We start from the raw sequence: 21,825 nt of genomic DNA, 5'->3' as shown, positions 1-21,825 counted from the left end.
AGAACATACGATCGTTATTTATTTACCCTCCAAACCTTTTCCATCTCTTTAGAATGCTTTCTTCTGTGCTTTAGCTTGTGCACCGTTCAGAGCAACCCAACCAACCACGACAGACTTGTCTCTTTAGATGGCTGACAGCTGGACCCCCCTCCCCCTCCCCTCCTACACACACAAACACACAAACACACACAAATCCCTCGTAGGACTTGCGCATCTTCTTTAAGGTCAGGACAAACTTTAGGCTGTTTGAACACCAGATTAGTCATTAAGAATGATCTGCATAAGTAGAAACCAAAACTGTGAACTCTATATTACATTATTGAATGAACAAACCCATCTGAACTGTGCTGTATAATAACATCTCAGTCAGTACAATCTTCAACCCTCATTAACTAGAATGATAGAAACAAATATGTTTATGTTGGGACTCCAAGAAGCATTTAATGCAAACAATGGTACAAAAATAAATTCTGCTTAAGAAGGGCTGGTACTGTTGTGAAATGAAATTTTTACCGACTGTACTATGTGTACTTCAGGAGAATAAGAGGTTAAAAAAAACAAAAAACAAAATCTTTGAATTCTTACATTTGAAAAGAGAAGGCGAAGTGTGACCAGCTTTCATTAAAAAAGACAAAATGAGAATGCAGTAAACTAAGAAGTGACATCCAGCGTTTAGACCATTAGTACATCTTTATTTCTTGTGCTGTAGCAGGCAGCGTTGGTGTGTAGGCTGAGGAGCCGAGTCGGCTCTGATGGTTTTCACCGACCTTCAGTAACCTGCTTCTTCTTACTCTCGTTCACTATCTAAGCAATTGTTTCAACATTTGTTCCTTATTCTCTGCATTGTTCTTATATGGACTCAAGGAAGAGTGGTTGTTGCCACGGTAACAACTATTATAATGAAAAAAGGAGAGATTTAAAAACAGCAACTTTCTCTCACTAAAACCATTTCTTTTTAGTATAGTAAGTCTACTAATATGAAACGACGGACTTTTCAAACGCAGTTTTTCTCGTTATGTTTAAGAAGCTCGTTCAAAAGCGAGCCCACCCCGATCCTAAACACCAATCAGCTAATGGATAACATTTGTCACGTTTGACACCGAAGGGTAATTAAGCCGGTTACACATAACAATCAGTATAAATGCAGTTAGACCAGGATGCTCATTAGGATGCATTAACATCATTGGAAGTGTCTGACCACACAGCTGGAGTTTTAAGCCAATCAGCCTAAGTGATATTGAGAACATCTCCACCGCAGCGTGCAGCCATTTCTCACAATGTTAACACGTGGTCAAAAAGTAAAACCTGCTTTTCATAATTCGGAAAAAGGGATGTTTTTGATACATGTTGAAATACCAAATAACAATAGCAGTACTAAGAACAGATGTATGCATCCACCACAGAGATATTTGTTTGTTTGTTTGTTTGTACTGTGACCTCTGTGGGGCGCAAAGTTAAAACGACAAACCAATGAAGCAACTTTGGCGATGAACCACTTCCTGTAAAATATGTCAGAGATATCGGTGTCTTTATTAAATGAGAAGTCTAACAATGTTATGGGCACGCACATGTTCTTTCAGGTGCATATTTTGTTTGTATTATAGGATATAAATATGGAATAATATGTGCAGTATGACGCTGGGGTTGCATGTAAGGTATGTGACTAATTTCCAGCCTCAATAAGAACTAAAGTACCGTAAAAACAAGCTCAACAGGAAGCTCATAAATGAAGACGATAACACTTTATTCACGTCATATTCCTGATCGAGATCTTTTTATATCTTTGTTCTTGGTACTAAACAGTCGTCATCTAAACATCTTGCTATCCTGTTGCTGTACATTTCTTGACCAACATCACCTGCGATGGCTTGACTGCACCGTCTACTTGCATCTAACAAAGAATAATGAAGGGTTGAATGGATTCTGTGACATTCATGTCTTACATGTGCATTCCCAAAAGTTATTAAAACAGACGGAAGTCTTGCCTGTTTGGCCTGTAGGTTGGTTTGCGTTCCTCTCGTCATTGGTCGGGCAGAAGACCACAAATAAATCAAATGCTGCGAGTTGCAAGTTTTTCCTCTTCATGTAGATTTGAAAAGTTGTCCCTGCGCATGTGTACGTCCTTGAGAGTTCGTTCACTTTGGTAGACTTGAGATGATTTCACGTGATCTCTGCTGCAGAGTTTTCATGTCCAGCTCTGTGTCCTGGCACTTCTCTCTCCTGATTTATGAGAATAGTTTCTCCCCGTTTTCCATCACAGACTGAAAACCCATCACACTGTGACTGCACCTGACCCTTTCTGGATTTGCATCAACTAGCACAGGCACTAATTAACCTCTCAGCTGGTGTTATTTTTGTTCCATTGCGATGTTATACATTAAAAAAAAAAAAAAAAGAGGGGATTTATTTTAGATTTCTTTTGGTTGAAAAAATTGATATCATCCAGGATGCATTGTGGGTCTTGTCTCGCTTAGTTTTTTTTTCTGTCAGGTTGCTTTAATGTTTTAATTATAATCCTTTCGTCTATAAGAATAAAACCATGTGTGGTTTTGTGAAGTGTGCGTTCAGCATCACAAGCAGCAGGATGACTTCCAGCGCCCGAACCTCTCGGGATGTCAGATATTCTTTTTCTGACCCGTGAGCAGTCGTGACGCTAAAAATATCCCTTTCAGGAAGACTCAAGTAAAACACGACAGTTTCTGTTGACTATGCGGGCGAACCTGTAAGTACAGGAAGTGTGGCTTTAACTGCACCCCCCCCCCCCCCCCCCCTGCAGCGGGATTAATTTTAAAATGACAAAGGTTTATTCGCAGGAGCCGTAGCTGCTGTTGTGACATAAAATGACAGATGTCATCGCTTCACTTGTGCAGTGTGCTGGAAAAGCCTCAACCTTCCTGCTGCCAGGTCAAAGGACGAGAGGAGGCACAAAGAGGACATCTCTCGTCTCTCACGCACATCCTCCCGTCTTTCTTTCCCTCCGTCTGCCACTGACCTTCCTTTTCTTTCCCCTCTGATCTTTCCCGTTGTCGTATTGAACGGATGCTCGGGACGAGTTTGTCGTCGGGAGGAGGGAGGACGGTGGCCATTAAACCATCGTGTTGCATTACCACCGGAGCAGGCAGAGGAGGAAGAGATGGAGAAGTAAAAGAAGGGGGGGCAGGAAGTCAACTCTGGATGCTCCACAGTTAAATCCCTCTCAGAGTGGGGCTGAAATATCTTCTTGTCTTTTGAAGCAACACATCCTCATTTCAAAACAACAATAAAAACGTACTGTGTATGAGCATTTTCAGCTCCGAACACGACGTCGTACCGAAACGAGAACAAGTCATTTGCAGGAACCTTTATCAACACGGTTAACGCGGCGAAACTCGCAGCTTGATAAGTGTTTGACTCCTCAACTACTTGGTTAGAGTTATGAAAAAATGACTTTGAATAACTACAATTGTTACATAACTTACTTATGAGACGAAAATGCATCAATTTATTTATTTAACTTGCGTATGTTCAGTTCAAATAAGTCAATCTGGACTTTTTGGGAGTTTTATACGAGACATGAAACAGCAGGCGAAAGTCTTGTGTTTGATCCGACCAATCATTCCCCATCTTCTCCCCATCTTGACTTCGTCCCTCTTTACAATACGCAGACGTGTTTCAGGAGAGGACAGTCTGTCAACACCACACCTGCCCTTTCTAAAAAGGTTCAAAGTCTTGTTTGGGGTTTTGGTAAGAGGTGCGGTCTGCTCCAACTTCAACCCCATCCTCAGATAAACCCTTCAGCGGGTTAGGAAAGCTGCTGCCTAAACCCTCCACACCTCATTAAAATCAACGCTGTCAGGATGTCTTTCAGCAAGGCGCCAAACAACTTAATCCTGAGCCTCTATCAGACACGCACCTCCTAACGTGAATGAGGTATACGAGAGCTAAACAAAACAGTCGCAATTTAACGTCTCATTTAGTGCTTGCTCGCACCGTCCAGCTTCGTAAAATAACATTGTTTCATTGGGTATAATGTAACTGATAAAAAGGTTTAATAGAGGATTCACTGTTGGAAGAAGAGGATGCCCCTCGTACTTGCGAGTCATTAACGAGCGCTTTTAAATGGCAAATCCATCACTAATGAAGCCTGTGAGAAAGAAGAACACTCGTTTCTTTACGTCGGTACTTCTCAACACAGCTGGGGGCTAAATAATGCGCCAGCACTGTACTTCCTTTTGTAAACGTCCAGTCACGTCTGAATGAAGCCATGAGGAAGATTTACATCACACATGACTTTAACAGATAGATGAAGGGGTTCCACGTGCTGCCCTGTCATTTCTGCTTCTTCTTTTTTTTTTTTATTTTCTTTTTTTTTTTTACATCTACTCAAGCAAAATAACCGATTTTTGGGCTTAAATGAAAAAGAAGTGCATTCAGATAGTACAAAGTAGTAGAAACACATTGTGTTATGTTACTGTCCCCTGTGTAACAGGCTCATTAACTGCGGGCTGGCTGGTTGTGGCTGTATTCAGATGAGGCCAGCAAACATCACAGGGGAGTCCAGATGATAAGAAACAAACACATGCCTCCAGCAATGTCAACACGGGATCTTTCCGCGGGGCCCGCGTGAGCTTTTACACAAAGTCGGACTGATGCTGTTTCAAGGTTGACGGCGCCTCAAGATGACTGACGGGTGCAGTGGTACGAACTGAGGGGACGACGGGGAGGGTGAGACGAGCCGTGCTGACTCCAGTGAAGATGTAAAACGGCCGCGGAGAAATTTCAAATGACAACTAAAAGAGTAAAAAAAAAAAAAAAAAAAAGGGGACGCGAAGAGGTGAAACATGACCGCGGACCACCACAACAAGTCGACCGGGTTTCTCTGGGTGTGTGTTGCTGCTGCGTGTAGGGGTGAGGGGAGGTGGTGGTGGTGTGTGTGTGTGTGTGGGGGGGGGTCTATTGTTTTATAATCCATACATACATATCAATAGCGACTGTTTAGAGTTGCAAACAGCAGCTGCTTGTTGATATTATTTCATATTTTACTTCATCTTTATGTTTTTGCACTGAATAACCAGTGTAACTGTTAAATGCAGCTTTTTATTGCCATAAACTTTTCACTTGCTGTCATGCTGCAGAATGAATTTGGTGCTGATCCGACTTCCTTCCTGATTGTATGCGGTGCCTTCAAAAAGCTCACGTAAGGGGCAGTAATAAGGGAACGATTGCGTCGTTTCAGACGAGGTAGCGCGAGCCAGCGTTTTGTCACGTTGGGGAACCCCGCTGGTCATCGTGCCACAATCCAGGCGGTTTGCGCCGAACGTTTTTCCCTCGGCGGCCTCGGGAAGTCGCAGCAGGACTCAAAGTGTCGGAGCCCGCGGGGGCGGGGGGCAAATGCAGCGGATGCACATATGTCAAAGAAAAGCCACCTGGTCGCCTCCTGAATTATTGAAAAATAATACAACCGGCTAACTGCCTCAGGAGGCTTTCTGAAACATTTCAAGTGTCTCTGTTGCTGATTTTTTTCCCCCGAGTTTGACACAAAATGCGTCTCGCTCTCTCTGCTCACGCTTCAGGTTTATGGTGAAATCGTAAAAGCAGGCGTACCAGTGTCCACAAAAACGTGTGTAACTCCGGTGATGTTGATCCAGCGGCATAGTTTGGAATAATAATCCACGAAAGTTAACGCGTCCGCTGATTACATGCAGATTGCTGCTCTGCGCTCCGTTCATGCTTCACAGGCTCTGAACTTCTTGATCGTGCCTCGTATTGTTATAAATAGTCTAAAATTCCGAACTCCATAAAAAAATTTTTTTTTTTTAATTGCATGGTGTGCTATGGAAAAAAAAAAAAAAAGTATTTGCCATCATTCAGTGAGCAGCCAGGATCTTCTCAGAGAGAGAAAAAAAAAAAACAACCTTCAAAGAAATACTGTCCTCCCACCACAATGTAGGTTAAACCTGTTATAAAAGCATCATATTGCAGTGGAAGTACAACGGAGCATTCACTCGTGATGAAACACAGACGCAGGCACACTCCTGTTTTACTGTTAAATTAGAATGTGTGTTTAGATGAGGTAGCATGTGGGTCACAAAACAGCACTGTGTGTGTGAATATGGGTCAGAATACATCATACTTCCCCTAAATCTCTCTCTCTGTCTCTGTCTCTCTCTCTCTCTCTCTCTCCCATGTGGGATAGATGGCAGAGAGACAGATTATCACACCCTGCTGGCCCATATTCCTGCCTTCCCCTTGTTTAATCATCTACCCCCTTTTCCTAATTAGTTCATCCCCTACCATCCCATGTTGCTGTTGTTGTTGTGGTGATCGCTTGTTTGGGTCGTCCTATCCTGACGACATTACCGCTCATGAATTATATACTGATTCAGAGGTTTTTTCGGTGCAGTGCTGTCTGATTAGTCTATAAATTTTAGATCTGCTTTGTCAGCACGCACACAATGAGGATAAATGGATAAATATTGTAGATACTGATTTATTTATTTTTTTAAGTGAGAGGCTTTGTTCAGACTTACTAATTTTGCTCTATATTTATTCTGGTTGTTTCTGGATTCAGTTGAGATGGTTTGAGGTTCACGCTTGGCACCAAGGCTATATTCAGACTGCCTTGTTTCCTGGATGTGGTCTGGTTGTGTCACAGAAAAAAAAATACGTGTTCAAATAAATGATGCCTAAAAATGTGTATTTCATTTAAAAAAAAAAAAAAAAAAAAGTTTAAATGCAAATACGAGTCACTCAAACTCATGCGGTGTGCACCGAAATGAAAATAATCACTGACAGTGATGGCAGTATATCCGTCTGTGATTGGTCAGTCATCTCTGTAAATCCAGTTGTGATTGACCAATAAAACACTGCAGATCAAGTTGTGATTGGTTAATAGCCACGATAAAGCCATCCTGATTGGTGAAAAGAACCACATAAATTCAGTGAGTGCTTTAAATCCAGCCATGATTGGTCAATAAAGACGGCAGAAAATACACACACACACACACACACACACACACACACACACACACACACACACACACACACACACTTTACAGTAAAGTCTCAACACAACTGTCCTCCCTTGTTCTTCACCTTCCCGACAAGTGAACAGTTTCAGGCCGTCGCTGTCGCTTCACACACAACATTTCGGTTCAACTTTTGCGTCTGCGTGTGTTTTTTTTGTTTGTTTTTTTTTGTGCTTGATTGACGGGTGTCTCATCCCGTCACGCTCGGCTGTACGGTGACAGCCGCACTCGTTTGCCCCACTTCTGTTCCTTTCGGTCTACGCATCGTTTCCTCCGAAAGCAGACTCAAACACCGGGCTCGAGTGTCCATTTAGAAATCTGTGCGTGCCATCGCAGACACTTTTGTATTTTTTTAATCTGACTCTGAAAAGGCGGTCGCCCCTTAATGCATGCTGGAATAAACATCTTAACAACAAAGAAAGTTCTTATCTGTGTCCCGGGTCCCAAAAAAATAAAAGGATCTTTTGTCTTGCCTCTTACACAATAATCTCTCTAACAGCAATATCACCTCTGGCCTGAATAGACACGTAAAAGCTGTGAAATTGTTCTGACATTTAAAAAAAAAAAAAAAAAGAATGAGAGGCATGGGTGTCCACTGAGAGTTTGACAGGCAGCCACATGCCCAGCTGGGCAGTTTTAACCTCAGAGAACCAACACATACGGCTCGGTGAAAATTCAACTCGGAGCAGCTTTGGAAACGGACGATGTAACATCTCAAAATATAATGGGTTTTTTTTATTTTTCTTTTTTCATTTCACAGCTTCATACAATACATCATGGAGTCAACGTAGCAGGATTTCCTCATCTGTCTTATTTCTGATAACCTTAAAGACAACCTGCAGGACATTTTTTTCTGTCGGTACGATTACACCCAATCCAGTCTAGGGGCACAGGGCCAACCGGAGCAGTCACATAAATAAAAGCCCAAATGGTCGTAACGTCATATCACAGAAAACCCATTTCAGACGGATGTCTCCCTTTTGAATTAGAAGACTGATGTCTCGCTGACCCTCCCCGCCTCACGCTCACTCTCACACCTCGCTTTCTTTTCTCCCTCAGTGTGTGAATCCCTGTGTGGTTCCTGCTTTCTCCCTCCCTTCCCCGCCGTTCACAGAAGTGCCGTGTCGGGGATAATGATGGGCGAGAAAAAGGGTGGTGGAGAGGAAGGAGTAGATGATGAGATAGATGAGGAGAGGGGAGCAAGAGGCGATGTTTAATCATGTTAAAACAGCTCTTGCACACACCCGGCTCTGTAGCCTTTTCCCTTCCGGACACACACACACAGACACACACACAGACACACACACAGACACACACACAGACACACACACACACACACACACACACACACACACACACAACACTTTTATGGATCAGACATGTTGCGCAACATGATGGAGTGTCGTGAAATGATTAGAAATGCATTGCAAACCACCAATCCATCAATCCATCCATCCTCAGAAATGACAGCTGTGAGCAATCGGATGAAGTATCAATAAACATCCGTCCTTCATCTATTTCTTCTTTCGTTTATTTTAGAAAAATTATCAAAACATATCAAATCTGATGTTCAAGGCTTGTTTTCTCACCGAAATGACTCCTGCGCGGAATAAAAATAGGCTTTTCTGTTACATCGCGGTGATCATCATTAAGCGCTAATTCAATTAAACATTTAATTTAATGTTTTAATTAGTTTTGGAATTTGGGTAATTTCCTCTGAACAGATGAGAGAAAAGGGTGGTGTCTAAAAATGGCACACCACACTCACATTTAGTACACTGGCATGTTCGTACTTCTACTTTAAGTATGTGAATAATGACAAATGGTACACTGCTGTTGTGTACTTACTGGCTACCGACACGTCTGCTGGGTTTGTTTAGTTATTCCATTGTTTCTCATGTCTTCTGTTTCACGCGTACAATTAACACACCGACGGCTTCTGTATCTCACAGCACTGACAAATCAGCTCTTCACTGTGGACATGTAAAGCTGGCATTGGGATAATGTGACGTTACGCAACAGCCGCAGCTTTGCTCAGACGCGGCGGGGTTAACAGTCCCTCCCTTTCCGTTTACTGAAGCCACAATGGCGACCGTTCAGGGTGAGAAGCGTTCATCGTTCCAGAGTCAATCTGTGGACCGGGTTCGAGTGCGCCATTCACGTATATTCACACTTGAATGCTCTCGAAATAGTCAGGCGATTCCGTCCCCGCATCCGTTTAAGCTGGCGCACCTGCCCCGAGTCGGGTTTGTCGGCCCACGTCACAGCTTCTTACTCCCACGATCTTCAGCCGCCAATCAACCTGCCTCGGGGTAGATGTGACGCAGCAGGAGGGAATCTCAACCCGCTAAAGACGGCTGAGATTGAATGAATTTGCAACTCCTCGGACTTCCTTCAATACCTTTGTATTCTTTCTTTTTTGCCAACATCTTTAATAACGCTTTGTAGAATATCTGCACAACAGTAAACGTTTGAGAATGATGGATCTTCATTTTTTTTTTTTTTTTAAATACAAGTGTTAATTAGGAAAGGATGCAAACTTACATAAAAGTCCAAAACATAACCAGTTCACCTTATCTACGGTCATCCATACTACCTTTCCGGGCACTCGACATAAATCTTGAGGTGAAGAAACTCTGATTTCTAATCTCATCCAGACTTGAGGCTTTAAAGTGCTTCATACGTCATGAAAGAAAGAACAGGTTTGACCTCTTAACGTCCTTGTTTGCTTGTTTTCCTTCAGCCTATTGACAGCTGACCTCAAATCTCTGAATTAACAGCTGCCATTCACTACTTGCTACGTTGATAAAGTGTAAAACCATATTTAAAAAAATAATCTGCTCATTAATTTCACTTAAGGAAGCTAATTTCAAACTGCAATTAAACCTGAAGGAAAGCTAATGTTGTAAAAGGAATGGAAAAACTTTTTTTTTTTTTTTTTAAATTGAGTTTTTTGGAAATCATAAGCGTAAAACTGTATTTTTTTTTGTACCAAATAAGCTAAACTCTGCAGCCGTGCTGTCCTTTTAGTGTCTTACACTCTACATATCCATCCATCCATCCAGCACGGTGACATTGAACAGCTGAGCCAATACGTCCATTTTCAAATGACGGAGCTAATGAACTGAGGAGGAGGAGGATGCAGCCGGTGTACTGGAGTTAAAGGGAGCCGGCGTTAGTCAATATTGGCACCAAAGACATTAGCAAAGACATTTACCCTTCAGTTCTCCTTCCTCTCCTCACCCCCCCCACTCCCCCTCTTTTTCTTATTCTTTCAGCCGTTCCAAGCCACCTCCCTCAATTTCTCTTTCCGCACCTCTCTTTTCTCCCGCTTCCCCCTCGAGAACGACACTGTTTTCCCCCCCGATGCCCATTTCGCTCCCCGACGCCGGGCTCCTGTTAACTGCTCCCTTTGTTTCATCTAGATGCCATGCTTCCTTTTTTTATTTCAGCCATGCTTCATCACCCCCTCGTCCTCAGGTGATAGATAGATAGATAGATAGATAGATAGATAGATAGATAGATAGATAGATAGATAGATAGTAAATACACAGTCTTGCTCTGCTCACAATTCACTTTCCTTTCATCGCTCTCCTCACACACACACACACACACACACACACACACACACACAACCTCGCCCACCTGTGGTGTGTATTAATTGTCTACGGGCCCTGATCGGGCGGTTAGTGAGGTGGAACAGCTTTGGTATTTGCTGACCTGCCGGGCCGTGAAATCTGCTCTCATATGCACACGCCTCATATCCATTTAAATTGATTTAAATAAACGACCTTACACTGAGAGTAGATTGGGAGAGGACGGACGGACGGGCGGGCGGACGGAGGGACATACGGACAAAGAAAGATAGGAGGATGAGATGGGAGGCAAAATGCCGTTAAATGCAGTCTCCCCCCCCCCCCCCTATTTCCATAAAGCATGGGAATGTGATGATTGATGGCTCGGCGGCGTGAAGGCAAGGCATTGTGCGGCTCTGATAGATGGATAGATGATGTGTGCAGCGAGGGGGAACAGAAGGAGATTCCATTTCAGATGTGCCTTCTGATGCACGTGCATGCAGGTGCTCTAATATGTAGATTGTGTTATAGCCTTTCATCTTTTTGCAGCGATAACACAGGTGGGCACACACACACTAACACACAACCCTCGCACTACCAACCACAGGTCCTTGAAATGAACACATGCACAATACAATAAGTGTGAACTGATACATGAAATACACACATCCTCATGTTTGTTTAAATAATCTGCAACTTTTTTTTTTTGACACGGCTGCACCTTTATCTGTCAAGGTCATAAACTATGGCACTATTATGCTCTGGAGATCAAAATAATGAATGCAAATTCAAGCCGTCTCCGCAATATTTGTGGAAGCTTGTAATGTTTATAAATTCCCGCATTCCCCCCCCCCCCCCCCAAAAAAAAAGGGTTGACAACGATAGCTGCGCTGAAAGTATTACTGCGTTAAGTAGTCTTTTTAAACTAAACTCGCTTTATGAACGAAAATGACTCCTCATTTAGAATCAGCACGGTTCAACTCCTTTCCTTTCGCCACCAAAACAAACTTCGTGCAGTGGAAAATGTGGTCTTCGCATTAAAATGATCGAATTAAACGCCTATTTTAAGAAGACGTGATTATGTATTAGTGTTTACTTAGTAGTTGTTCTTTGAGTTTTGTTTTTTTTTTACTTTCAATAAGTTCAATAAAAGATTGAATATAAGGTTAAAACATGATTATTATCACAGGAATTGATGACATATTGTTTACCAGGTAGTGCTCAACAAAAAAAATAAGCTTTTTTTTTTTTTTTTTTTTTCCTAATTCCTGCAATTTTACCGGAAAAAACTTACTCCAGTGTTTTAACAGCTATTTGCCCAGTTTACTGTTTATTTTTCTCAATTTTAACACACACATTTGCAGGAAAATATATCAGAAAATCCCTTTTCTAAGTCAGATGTTTACTCTGTAAATATCTTCCCTGACAGCATTTCCCCTTCTCTGTAAAAAAAAACAAAAACAAAAAAAAGAGGGCAGATGTGGATGTTTTTGCTGGCAGTTGGCAGTAGCCGGCTCTCCCCTGAGGCGCAGCAGCAGCAACCCGCAGGCACAAACTGCTGCCATGTGGTCCACGTCGTCGGCCTGCTTTACACTGTTGAAAGACGCCCGAATACGCAGCTCGGTGAAAAACTGTGTCAACAGACAAAACGCAGGCAAACTGCAGACGACACGTCCGCCGGTTTCACAGCACGTTTCACAAAAGGTGTTTCAAAGGGAGAAAACCGGCGTGTGAATCACGCAATCAAAACAAAAAGTTGAGCAAAGAAATAAGAACAACAACACCACTGTCACTTGGTCAACTTTGAGAAACTTAATGAGTCACCATGGCAACAATGAGTGTGTCCCAGCATCACTTTTAGTTGTCCTTTGGAAATGTCTCCTCTGTCGTCTGTACTTGCAGTTTTATTTTAATTTAAAAAAAAATGTTTGACCAGGTTTAAGTTATCGGTTGTGTTTTCTCACTTTGCCGTAATATTTTTTTGGTGATGACATTAACAGATATTTTTCTTAGTCAGTTTGTATTTTGTTTATTTGCGTATGTTTTCTTAGGTTGCTGTGCGTTAAGCTCTCATAGCTCTCACGCCTGAAGCTGCGTCACTTATAAAGGTTTCAAAACCCTTGTTTTTCCAATTCTATTTTATTTTATTTATAGAGCGCCAAATCACAAAACGGGGCGCTTAATACAGTAAAGTCCTTGCAACAGAACTTTAGAACATTATATAGACGGACCTGGCAATTCCCACGTAAACTAGGGGGGGAAAAAAACCCTCCTTTGAGCAGGAAGAAACCTCTGACAGAACCAGGCTCAGACTCCAGGGAAAGTTCAATAATCAGTTATATTTTCTTTACATTTGGGTGCGGCAACCATATTTTTCAAATGGTAGTCACTTGGCCTAATCATTGGAAACGGCAAATTTATTGTACGCACTAAATATTAGCATTACCACCATAACAGTCATAAATAACACCCATTCTAGCAATAAACCGCATCCTCATCACCAGCAGCCGCCAAGTTACGTCAACCGTGAAGTAGAATATCAGATTATTAGATTCAGATTATTAAAATAAACCATAAATGCTCTCCTCCTCTGCTTTGTGTCTGCAATTTTGTAAAAGTTATCAATGTCAGATATTTGTTTTTGATGTTTTATACGCATCTTGGATGCAACCAAGGCACGTACCATTGGAGAAAGCAGCACTCGATTACAAAACCTACGATCCTGATGTCCAACAACAACTGAGGGGGTGTTTTTTTTTTTAAAATACTGAATCATACATGGTCAGGAAGCGGGCTTTTTTTTTTTTGTAGAATTAACACAGGACTGTAAAATGTCAACCTGTACAATACGGCACGAGAGCAAACACCTCGGCATATCTATAGAGCCGCCCGTCCCAAAGCTTTTTATCTGTCTCCTCGCTCTGTTCTTTTATTCATCACTCTATTTTTTTTTTCCTGGGGAGGGAGGCACTGTCGGTGGAGGTCTAAACGCCCTGGAGGGGGGATGGAGAGATTTCAGGTGTCAGGGGAGGGAGAGGAAGAATCAGAGAGGGATGTGAATAATAGATCAGAGAGGAGGGTGGGGGGGAGTGGAAAAAAAAAAGTGGGAGAGAATGAGGGAGACGTTAAAGGGTGAGAGAGAAACGAGGAATATAAAGGAGGCATCAAAAGGATGGAGAGGAAGCCGGAGAGATTCATGGGAGCGGGGGAACAAGGAAGGAGGGGAGGACGGGTAACTTTTCTTGGAGGGCAACCGTGTCAAGAAAAAAACGCACATCTATAAGAGACCTGCATCTGTCCATCCGTCCGTCCAGCCGTCCATCTGTTCATCTATCCCCTCCATCCATCTGTTCCTCCCTCCGCCGCTCTCTTTTTCCTGCCTCCAGTGTGGTCAGGAGTTGTTGCATAAGGCAGCGATTCATCTTTTATTGAGATGGGAAGCTTGCTATAAATACGTCTACCTTGTTCTCTGGAGTTTAAAAGCTCAACCTGTAACCCGGCTAAAAATACACAAAAAGGATACCCACAACAACAACGACAACAGATCGAAATGATACTGTACGAGCACACAGGACACGACTCCTCTGCTTCTTCTGATTTTGTTGTGATTTCATTTAGCAGGACTAAAAATTATTATAATAATTCTGTTTTTTTTTGCCTTGAGACATAATGCAGGTATATTCGTACCGGATCTGATGATTTCAATTGCATGTTTAAATTTTCAGTCTCATCACCAGAGACTGTCCTGTACAACCTAGTCCGATGATCAATATTAAATGTGAGTTTTTATACGCTTTTCAATACATACCTGCCCGACATTTAACATTCCCTCGTGCTATGCATTTCATTTGTTTTATAAGATTTCTAAACAAATACAACAATGTAGTTTTATCTCATTTCTGTATACCGTGATCACGATTATTAACCCACAAAACATCTACTCAGACTTGTTATTATTTAAATAAAACCACTGTACGTTGTACTCTAGCACTGATTATAAGAACAAATGTACAGCTCAGTAGGGTAGTAAACATAACGGTTTATCACCACATAGTTTAAATATAGTTTATAACCTTGTAAGCTCGTCATTTTATTTATTTGACACCTTAAAACAGTTAATTAAGCAAATATCGGATTTTTGTCTGTCGTGTTTTGTTATAAAAAAAAAAAAAAAAAAATCCGGTTTTATCGGATATTAAACGTAATGTTAAACCAAGGAAAACATCCGTCTCTTTGTCTGTCTCATATTTTAGGGGGAAAAAAAAACAAAACCTTTCCAGCACAATGACAAGAAAGGAATCTCAAGTTGTGTCAGTCAAGAAAAATCCAACGCGCCCCCCCCCCTCCCCTCCCCTCCCCTCCTCCTACCAACCCCCTCAGTATATCTGCAGAATAAATAACACTTTAATACCAGGAGACTAATTAAAGCACACAAGCAAAACCTCAAAAACAAAGCAGGCAGAAAGAAGAGTGATGTGTCTTACCTGAGCAGATCAATTTCATCAGCATGAACCCCTGTTCACAGTGTTTCCTATTGGCACATCTCAACAGGCAGGAAGCCAACTTCAACTGGTCTCCAGCACGCAGCGGCGCTGTACATGTAACTACAGAGACGGAGGGGAGGGGGGAGGGGGGGGGGGGGATGGAGAGACAGGACGAGCGGCGCGTTAGCGGGAGGAAAATGTGAGGGGCGTTCGAGAGGGGGAAAAAAACAAAAACAACGGGCGGGTAGATGGCGCATGAGAGAAATGAAAAAAAGAAAGTGAGAGAAGCTGTGTTGTTTTACAGAGAGCAAGAAAGAGGGAGGGAGAGAGAGGGAGGGGAGAGAGAGAGAGAGAGAGAGAGAGAGAGAGAGGGAGGGAGGGAGGGAGAGAGAGAGGGAGGGAGGGAGGGAGAGAGAGAGAGAGAGACGGAGGGAGGGAGGGAGACTGATGTGCGAGTCACTACCTCCAAGCCCGGCTGTTTATAAAGCCCCAGGTAGTGTGTGTGTGTGTGTGTGTGTGTGTACATATATGTGTGTGTGTGTGTGTGTGAGGCAGTCAAGTGGCCGCCCACGCCAACCTACGAGTGTGTGTGTGTGTGTGTGTGTGTGTGTGTGTGTGTGTGTGTGTGTGTGTGTGTGTTTTTTGTACGCGTGTGTTCATTGCTCTTTTCCGGAACATGGCCACGGGGTTGAAATGTTCCAATCAATACCTGAACTACACACACACACACACACACACACACACACACACACACACACACACACACACACACAAATGCAGCTGCTTTACTACAGGGCTGTAATACTTTTTGTAATACTGTATACTGTAGTTGTAATTCGACAGCAAAAAAAATGACTAAAACTATGAAAATATCATGATTGTAATAAATATTATTATGAAAACACATAGAACACACAATTTAAAAGACCTTATGCAGACTTGTTGAATGAAAAAATAAACTATACACGTAAAAACAACTTTATTTTGGGGAATTTTATAGCAGCCTTTCTGCAGACATGTTTTTTTTTTTTTTCACTCTTCAGGAAATATAAAGCTGCTTCTGACAGCCTGTGTATTTTATTTTATTTTTTAATCCATATTTGAAATACAAACTAATCTTGTATTTTCCACAGTGCTGTTTAGGCTTGAGGTTACTTCAGGCCAAAGTTTGCTGGACCTCCTCCAACTTCCATTCATCCATCGGTTGATCAATCGTTTCCATTGCGAGCGGAGAATCAAATCGCGACACTTTCCCGATACACGTTACAATCGCAAACACTGCACACACCAGAACGTACAGCAAGCCAATAACAACACCAACGTTGTTAATATACAGAACACGCAGAAAAAAATGATACGAGTTGAAATAAGACAAACACGTGAAAAGCATTTGGTTTTAAACACATTAAAAAAAAATGACATGCTGTAGAGAGAGTAGAGGTGACCAATGCATCATGGGAAGTCTAGCAGCATGACTAAAGGATGGTTCGGGGTCACCTGAATCGGCCCGAACTATAAACCTCTTCACTTCATTCCTACTAAAGTTGTTGCTTCGACGCAGTCAGACATGTTAACTTTATAATTTAATAACAGCGCAAATCCATGGAAATGTTTCAAATCAGTCAAAAGTAGGCAACAGGTTTTTTTTTATTTTTTTTTTTATCGTCATCAAAGGAATTTATTTTTGTGGATGTGCGTGGTTGAGTTTTTTAAATAACGATGTTGAGTCATGATAAATGTGTGAAATTATAAATTTAGATTTTTATGTCATCAGGTCTCGGTGTCCACAGCAAGAAAAGAAAAATCCGCCTTTAACAGAAAATATTCTTCAGTGCGTTTCCTTAACACCCTAAATACAGTCATTAACGGCTTGTGTTTTAAACTGGCCCTTTACTTTTGTATCTGTAACTTTTACAACCTACATATGTTTTGGTAATGTGCCATTTTTTTAAAAATTCATTTTGTTTTTACACAGAGCTCCAGCTGCACCGCGTTTCATCCAAAGAGGGGACGATCTCTTCCAATGTCCTCGATTTCTTTCAAATTCTCAGCATCTGAGCTGAGTTGCGTCTTCTAATGAGCGTCTTTGCCGCGATAAAGATCGCCCCGAAGCGTCCAGAACAAGTGCAGACGTGGGCCTGCGAGGCTCGAGAGGCTGTCGGGTAACAACGCGTCCCGACGTCGTCGAACGCGTCGTCGTCGTCGTCGAGCCGAAGCGACGAGACGTCGCGCCGCGTTTCTTCCGATTTCGGATAAATCCTGGAGCGCGCGTTGAGATCGTAATCCCTCACTTCCTGTCCGCAGACGGAGCGTGCGCAGGGAGCCGGGGTGTGTGTGTGTGTGTGTGTGTGTGTGTGTGTGTGTGTGTGTGTGTGTGTGTGTGCGCAAGCGATTGTGACTCATGAACCTACGATGCTTTCTGCATTGTCGTTACATAACTGTCCCCGCTCGCACAGACAGATATTACAGACGACACACTCTGAGAGCTAGACTGAACTATCTCCCTCTTTCTCTCAGCACAAGACTGGGGTGAGAACAGCCCACAGTGTGTGTGTGTGTGTGTGTGTGTGTGTGTGTGTGTGTGTGTGTGTGTGTGTGTGTGTGTGTGTGAGAGAGAGATGGAGAACAGAGCTCACAGGATTTGTGTCAACTCCAACCCAACACCCGATGCAGCGGGAAGAACTGACGCTACAGTAAAAGTAGATATCAGTTAAATAACATGAAAAAGAAATCTGCGTTGTGTACTAACAGTGGCGGTTTTTTTAGTAAGCAGCAGCAGCATCCTTTTTTATTTAGCAACTAAAATCTACACTTTAAAGATGATGGATAAATAGATCAAGGTAACTAGATGTGAAAATAAAACGCGAAAAGAAGAGTCCGCATTATTTCAAATGAGATACAGTGAGAATAAAACCCTAAAAAAGTCTTTAACGCGCGGGAAGAATAAGAAATAGTTGGATTGTCAGATTCAAATGGACTCTTTTTCATTTGACTGCATAGTTACATGTATTATGTAATCCGATGGTTAGATGGCAAAGTTATTAACTTTTTTTGTTGTAACTTTTGCTACAGAGCATGTTTGTGTTAATCACTGCTTTACAAATGAAAGCGCTTTAAATCCTGCAATAACCAATAAATGAGGAAATACAGCTGCTCAGAGGAGTTTTGTTGCGTGGAAAGCTCCTTCGATAAATGAACGCGATGTAACTACAGTCAGATGGTTTCAGCGTGAATAATGAAGTCGAGGCCAACGTCCGAAGTTCAACCGCAGCTTCACACCCGAACCAGATCTTTGCAGCAGATCTCCGGCCAAATTTCAGGAATTTTAGCCGCGTTAAAGAATCTTGAAGCTGATTTCCGTCATCGCGAGTTAAGTTTCGAGTTACTCAACGAGGAGATCGTCTCCGAGCCTTGTTTTCTGACGGTGGCTGCGTGTTGCGAGTCTAAAACAGTCAACGCCATCGCATCACAGCTGCGAAGACATTTGGACACAAATACAACCTCAGACGCTGACGGTGGAAAACAAAAAACCCCGAATAAGATCCTTTAATAATAAGCATTAGCGTGAGGATAACAAACGTGGATCCATTTTTTTTTTAGACTTGAATGCACATTCGAATGGGAAATTATGTCATTTTTCTACAGAGTTGGTTTGCTCGTACGCTGCCAACACCAGACAACTGCCAATTTCTCAAAAATCGCGTGTAAATGTCCCCAGAGAGGGTTGGTTGGAGATGAAAGGCGTGTGAAAAGCCATAAAGTGGGCAGGCAAGAGCAGGAAAAGAGCGTATACGACTTTACATTTCAGAAGAAAATCACAGAAAGCCAGACGACATTTGACCATGAGAGTGGGCTCTCTCTCTCTCTCTACCGCAAAACATCTTCGAGGGGAGTTTTTTTTTTAATTATTTTTTTTAGGTTGATAACTGTGTGACTTAGACAAAGAAATGACATAAAGTAATAACCAAGAAAAAGACAGTTATTGTATAAGTTGCCAGAAAACTCAGTTTTCGAGTGTGTCGCAGCAGTTGTGGGGATTGCAACGCTCCCCGGGTCGGACAGAAGCAAGGCAATGATGGGGAAAGAAAAGGAAGGAGGGCGTGAGGGACAGGACCAGTTAGAGAAAGAGAAACTGAGGGAATCAGGTATTGCCTGTAGCTACTACAGCACTCCATCATTTCTTCATCTCCCTTCCTGGTATCCCCCCCCCCCCCCTTCCTCCCTCTCTCTCTCTCTCTCTCTGTGTGTGTCCCTCTCTCCCTCCTCTCATCCATCTCCTCCCAGCTCTCTGTGACAGTCTATTTGGCCCACACATCCCCGTCATCCATTCAACCTGTCAGTCCCGGCGACGCCAACAATCTCACACCGGCTCGCGTTTTGGTCGAGTCGAGCGGGACGCGTGGTAAGAGCGTCCGTGCCCCCCACCCCCCGCCCGTAAGTTCAGTTTCCATGACGGCCGGGTCAGCGAGCCCGACCCCCCCCCCCCCCCCTCCCCAGTGAGAGGATCTGAGGTTTCAGCCCCTTTATGAGTGTTCGTCCCTTCAGCGCTTCCACCCAAGCCCTCCCTCCCTCCCCCCCAAGTCCTCCACCGTTACTGTGTTCAGATAACTTTTGTGGATGAAGTGGTCGTTTTTTGACATCATTGCTCTCAGTAGCCAGAACGATTTACGGACCCACTGAGCTCAGGAAGATGCTCAGAGTGGACGAGGCTACTTCATGCATCGGATTTTAATCCATTAGTCAGGGTATTTCTGAAGAAAACATGGACTCAGCAATTCATCTATTTATATTTGCAGTTAGATTATAAAACTACTAGTACGTACAACTAAAATATACATTCATTTAAAGTTAAATCTTTGTTTTGAAAGTGACTTTTTCTAGTAGTTCAGATGATCGGAGTTTGCTACTGGTGTCAGTTTTACTCTTCATTTCTTACATAACAGGAGTGCTTCATCCTCACTCGATGTTTTGAACGCAAACTATCCACGATTTAAATGTGCAGATTATTACCTTGAACTCACTACGATCAACACATCTTCCTCGGTTTGTCGCATCTGCGCGAAGCCACAACCTCCACGCGTCACTTACGCGACTAAACTGCAAGATTTCTACCGATAACGATACCATCTAATCTGAGGCCTCACGGGGCTAAAAACAACAACCATCTGAATCCTGCTGTATACCGAATCCAGCGGCCGATTGTAGTTTATAGTATTTGTTAAAAGATTACAGTGTGAGTGTCAGGCTCTCAGTCAAAGTGCTTTTTGCAGCGTAGACCGTCACAGCTGAGTGGCTGGAGGCAGATAACCCGTGGCAGGGCTTTGTTATCGTCTGGGGAGCCCGGAGCTGAGAAAGTGCATGCAGTCCTGACACTGTGAGGCTCTTTAGATCGAACCACAGTCACCGGAGCAGTCGCACGCGTCAGGACTCGAAGTATGTCTTTTAACACTGGAACACAGAAAACAATTTACAACACAGCAATATTTTCGTTCGTTCTGCGTTTTATTTTTTTTGGTATCATTTAGTTGTCCCTTCATCCAATTCCATGTATATTTTGTTTATCTCGACCAGTGTGCTCTTATAAAGCCTTCTGCACCCGTTTTGGATTTTCTATGAACCTAATTCATTAATGCTTCGCATCCATTGTAATGTGAGCGATGAAGAGATGTTCTTTCCTCTCTGGCACGACTGTAACTGTGGGCTCGTCACTCGACTGTACTTCACTGCTGAAACAAAGGAGTTAAAGTGTGTGGGAGGGAAGCCTGGGAGGAAAGCTGAGCGAGAGAGAGAGACAGAGATGAGGCTATCCAAAATAAAATCACTATAACAGGCCTACAATACTCCTATAGGGACCCCTGGTGTATTTGTGGTACCCAGCTGTAAATTGACCTAAAGTTTAATCACCTCATATAATGTGTGTTTTTTGGTATTTTTTTTTATAGAGTTTGTGCTTTTTGGTTCCAACTTGTCGCATTGTTCATTAAAAAAATTGCCTGCAGGGTTCAGGACATTTCATATTCATCAAACTATACTCACCCCTCATGTATGGAGACATTTGCTAAATTCAGGTTTTTTTTCCCCCCTAATTCGTCACCTATTCATTTCAATCGAGCAGATGTGAAGGAAGTAACTGGATGAGAGTGTAATGCAATGATTCAAAAGTACTCCACTACAAGCCCTGCAATGATGTTACATAAGGAAAAGTATGAGAATCAAAATGAGCTTAAAATATCAGTAAAAACTGACCGCATTAGGCTGCAAAGATTTCTTTATCAATGTTATATGTTGATTATTGGATTATTTGCATTGATGTTGTAACAGGTATTTTATCTGTGGTATTCACTGTTGGGTATCTGTAAGAGTGCATTGGTGTTTTGTTTTGTTTGTATTAAAATGTGCATATATCTCCAGTAACTATACATACATTTAATATCAAATGTGCATATGGAATATAGTGGAGTATAAAATGGAAATATTTAAGTGCAAACACCTCCTAATTATACTCTTGCAATCGCAGTTATGTCCCAACTGATTAGTTTATAGGTTCTTTTCTTTGAATAATAATCTCCTGTCAGTCCACCTATTTGGAGTATTACATAATATCCTTCAGTGGGAGGCAAAACACTGCGAAGAGGATGTCAGCACAAAAACTCTCAAGCGCTCCAGATATGAACTACAACCACATCTCCTCTTAATCTACAGTGTTGTACTCGTTTTGTAGTTATCAGCAGTCCAGCGCGAGGCTATGACAGTTTTTTT

At 42.4% G+C, this 21,825-nt stretch overlaps 1 protein-coding gene across 1 annotated transcript in view; it reads right to left on the bottom strand.

The window, feature by feature from the left end:
* The window catches only part of bean1 (brain expressed, associated with NEDD4, 1), a 40,388-nt gene that overhangs the window by 18,059 nt on the left and 504 nt on the right, over nucleotides 1-21,825 (bottom strand). The window contains exon 2 of the mRNA XM_069144200.1: nucleotides 15,067-15,186. Within this exon, the coding sequence (XP_069000301.1) occupies nucleotides 15,067-15,091 (25 nt within the window). The 5' untranslated portion in view covers nucleotides 15,092-15,186. The remainder of the gene's footprint in view (nucleotides 1-15,066; nucleotides 15,187-21,825) is intronic.

The sequence above is a fragment of the Embiotoca jacksoni genome, unplaced genomic scaffold, assembly GCF_022577435.1.
Source record: "Embiotoca jacksoni isolate LCO1_2020_lvr unplaced genomic scaffold, fEmbJac1.0.p SCAF_12, whole genome shotgun sequence".
Classification (NCBI taxonomy): domain Eukaryota; kingdom Metazoa; phylum Chordata; class Actinopteri; family Embiotocidae; genus Embiotoca; species Embiotoca jacksoni.
This window is presented reverse-complemented; position numbering and strand designations above follow the sequence as displayed.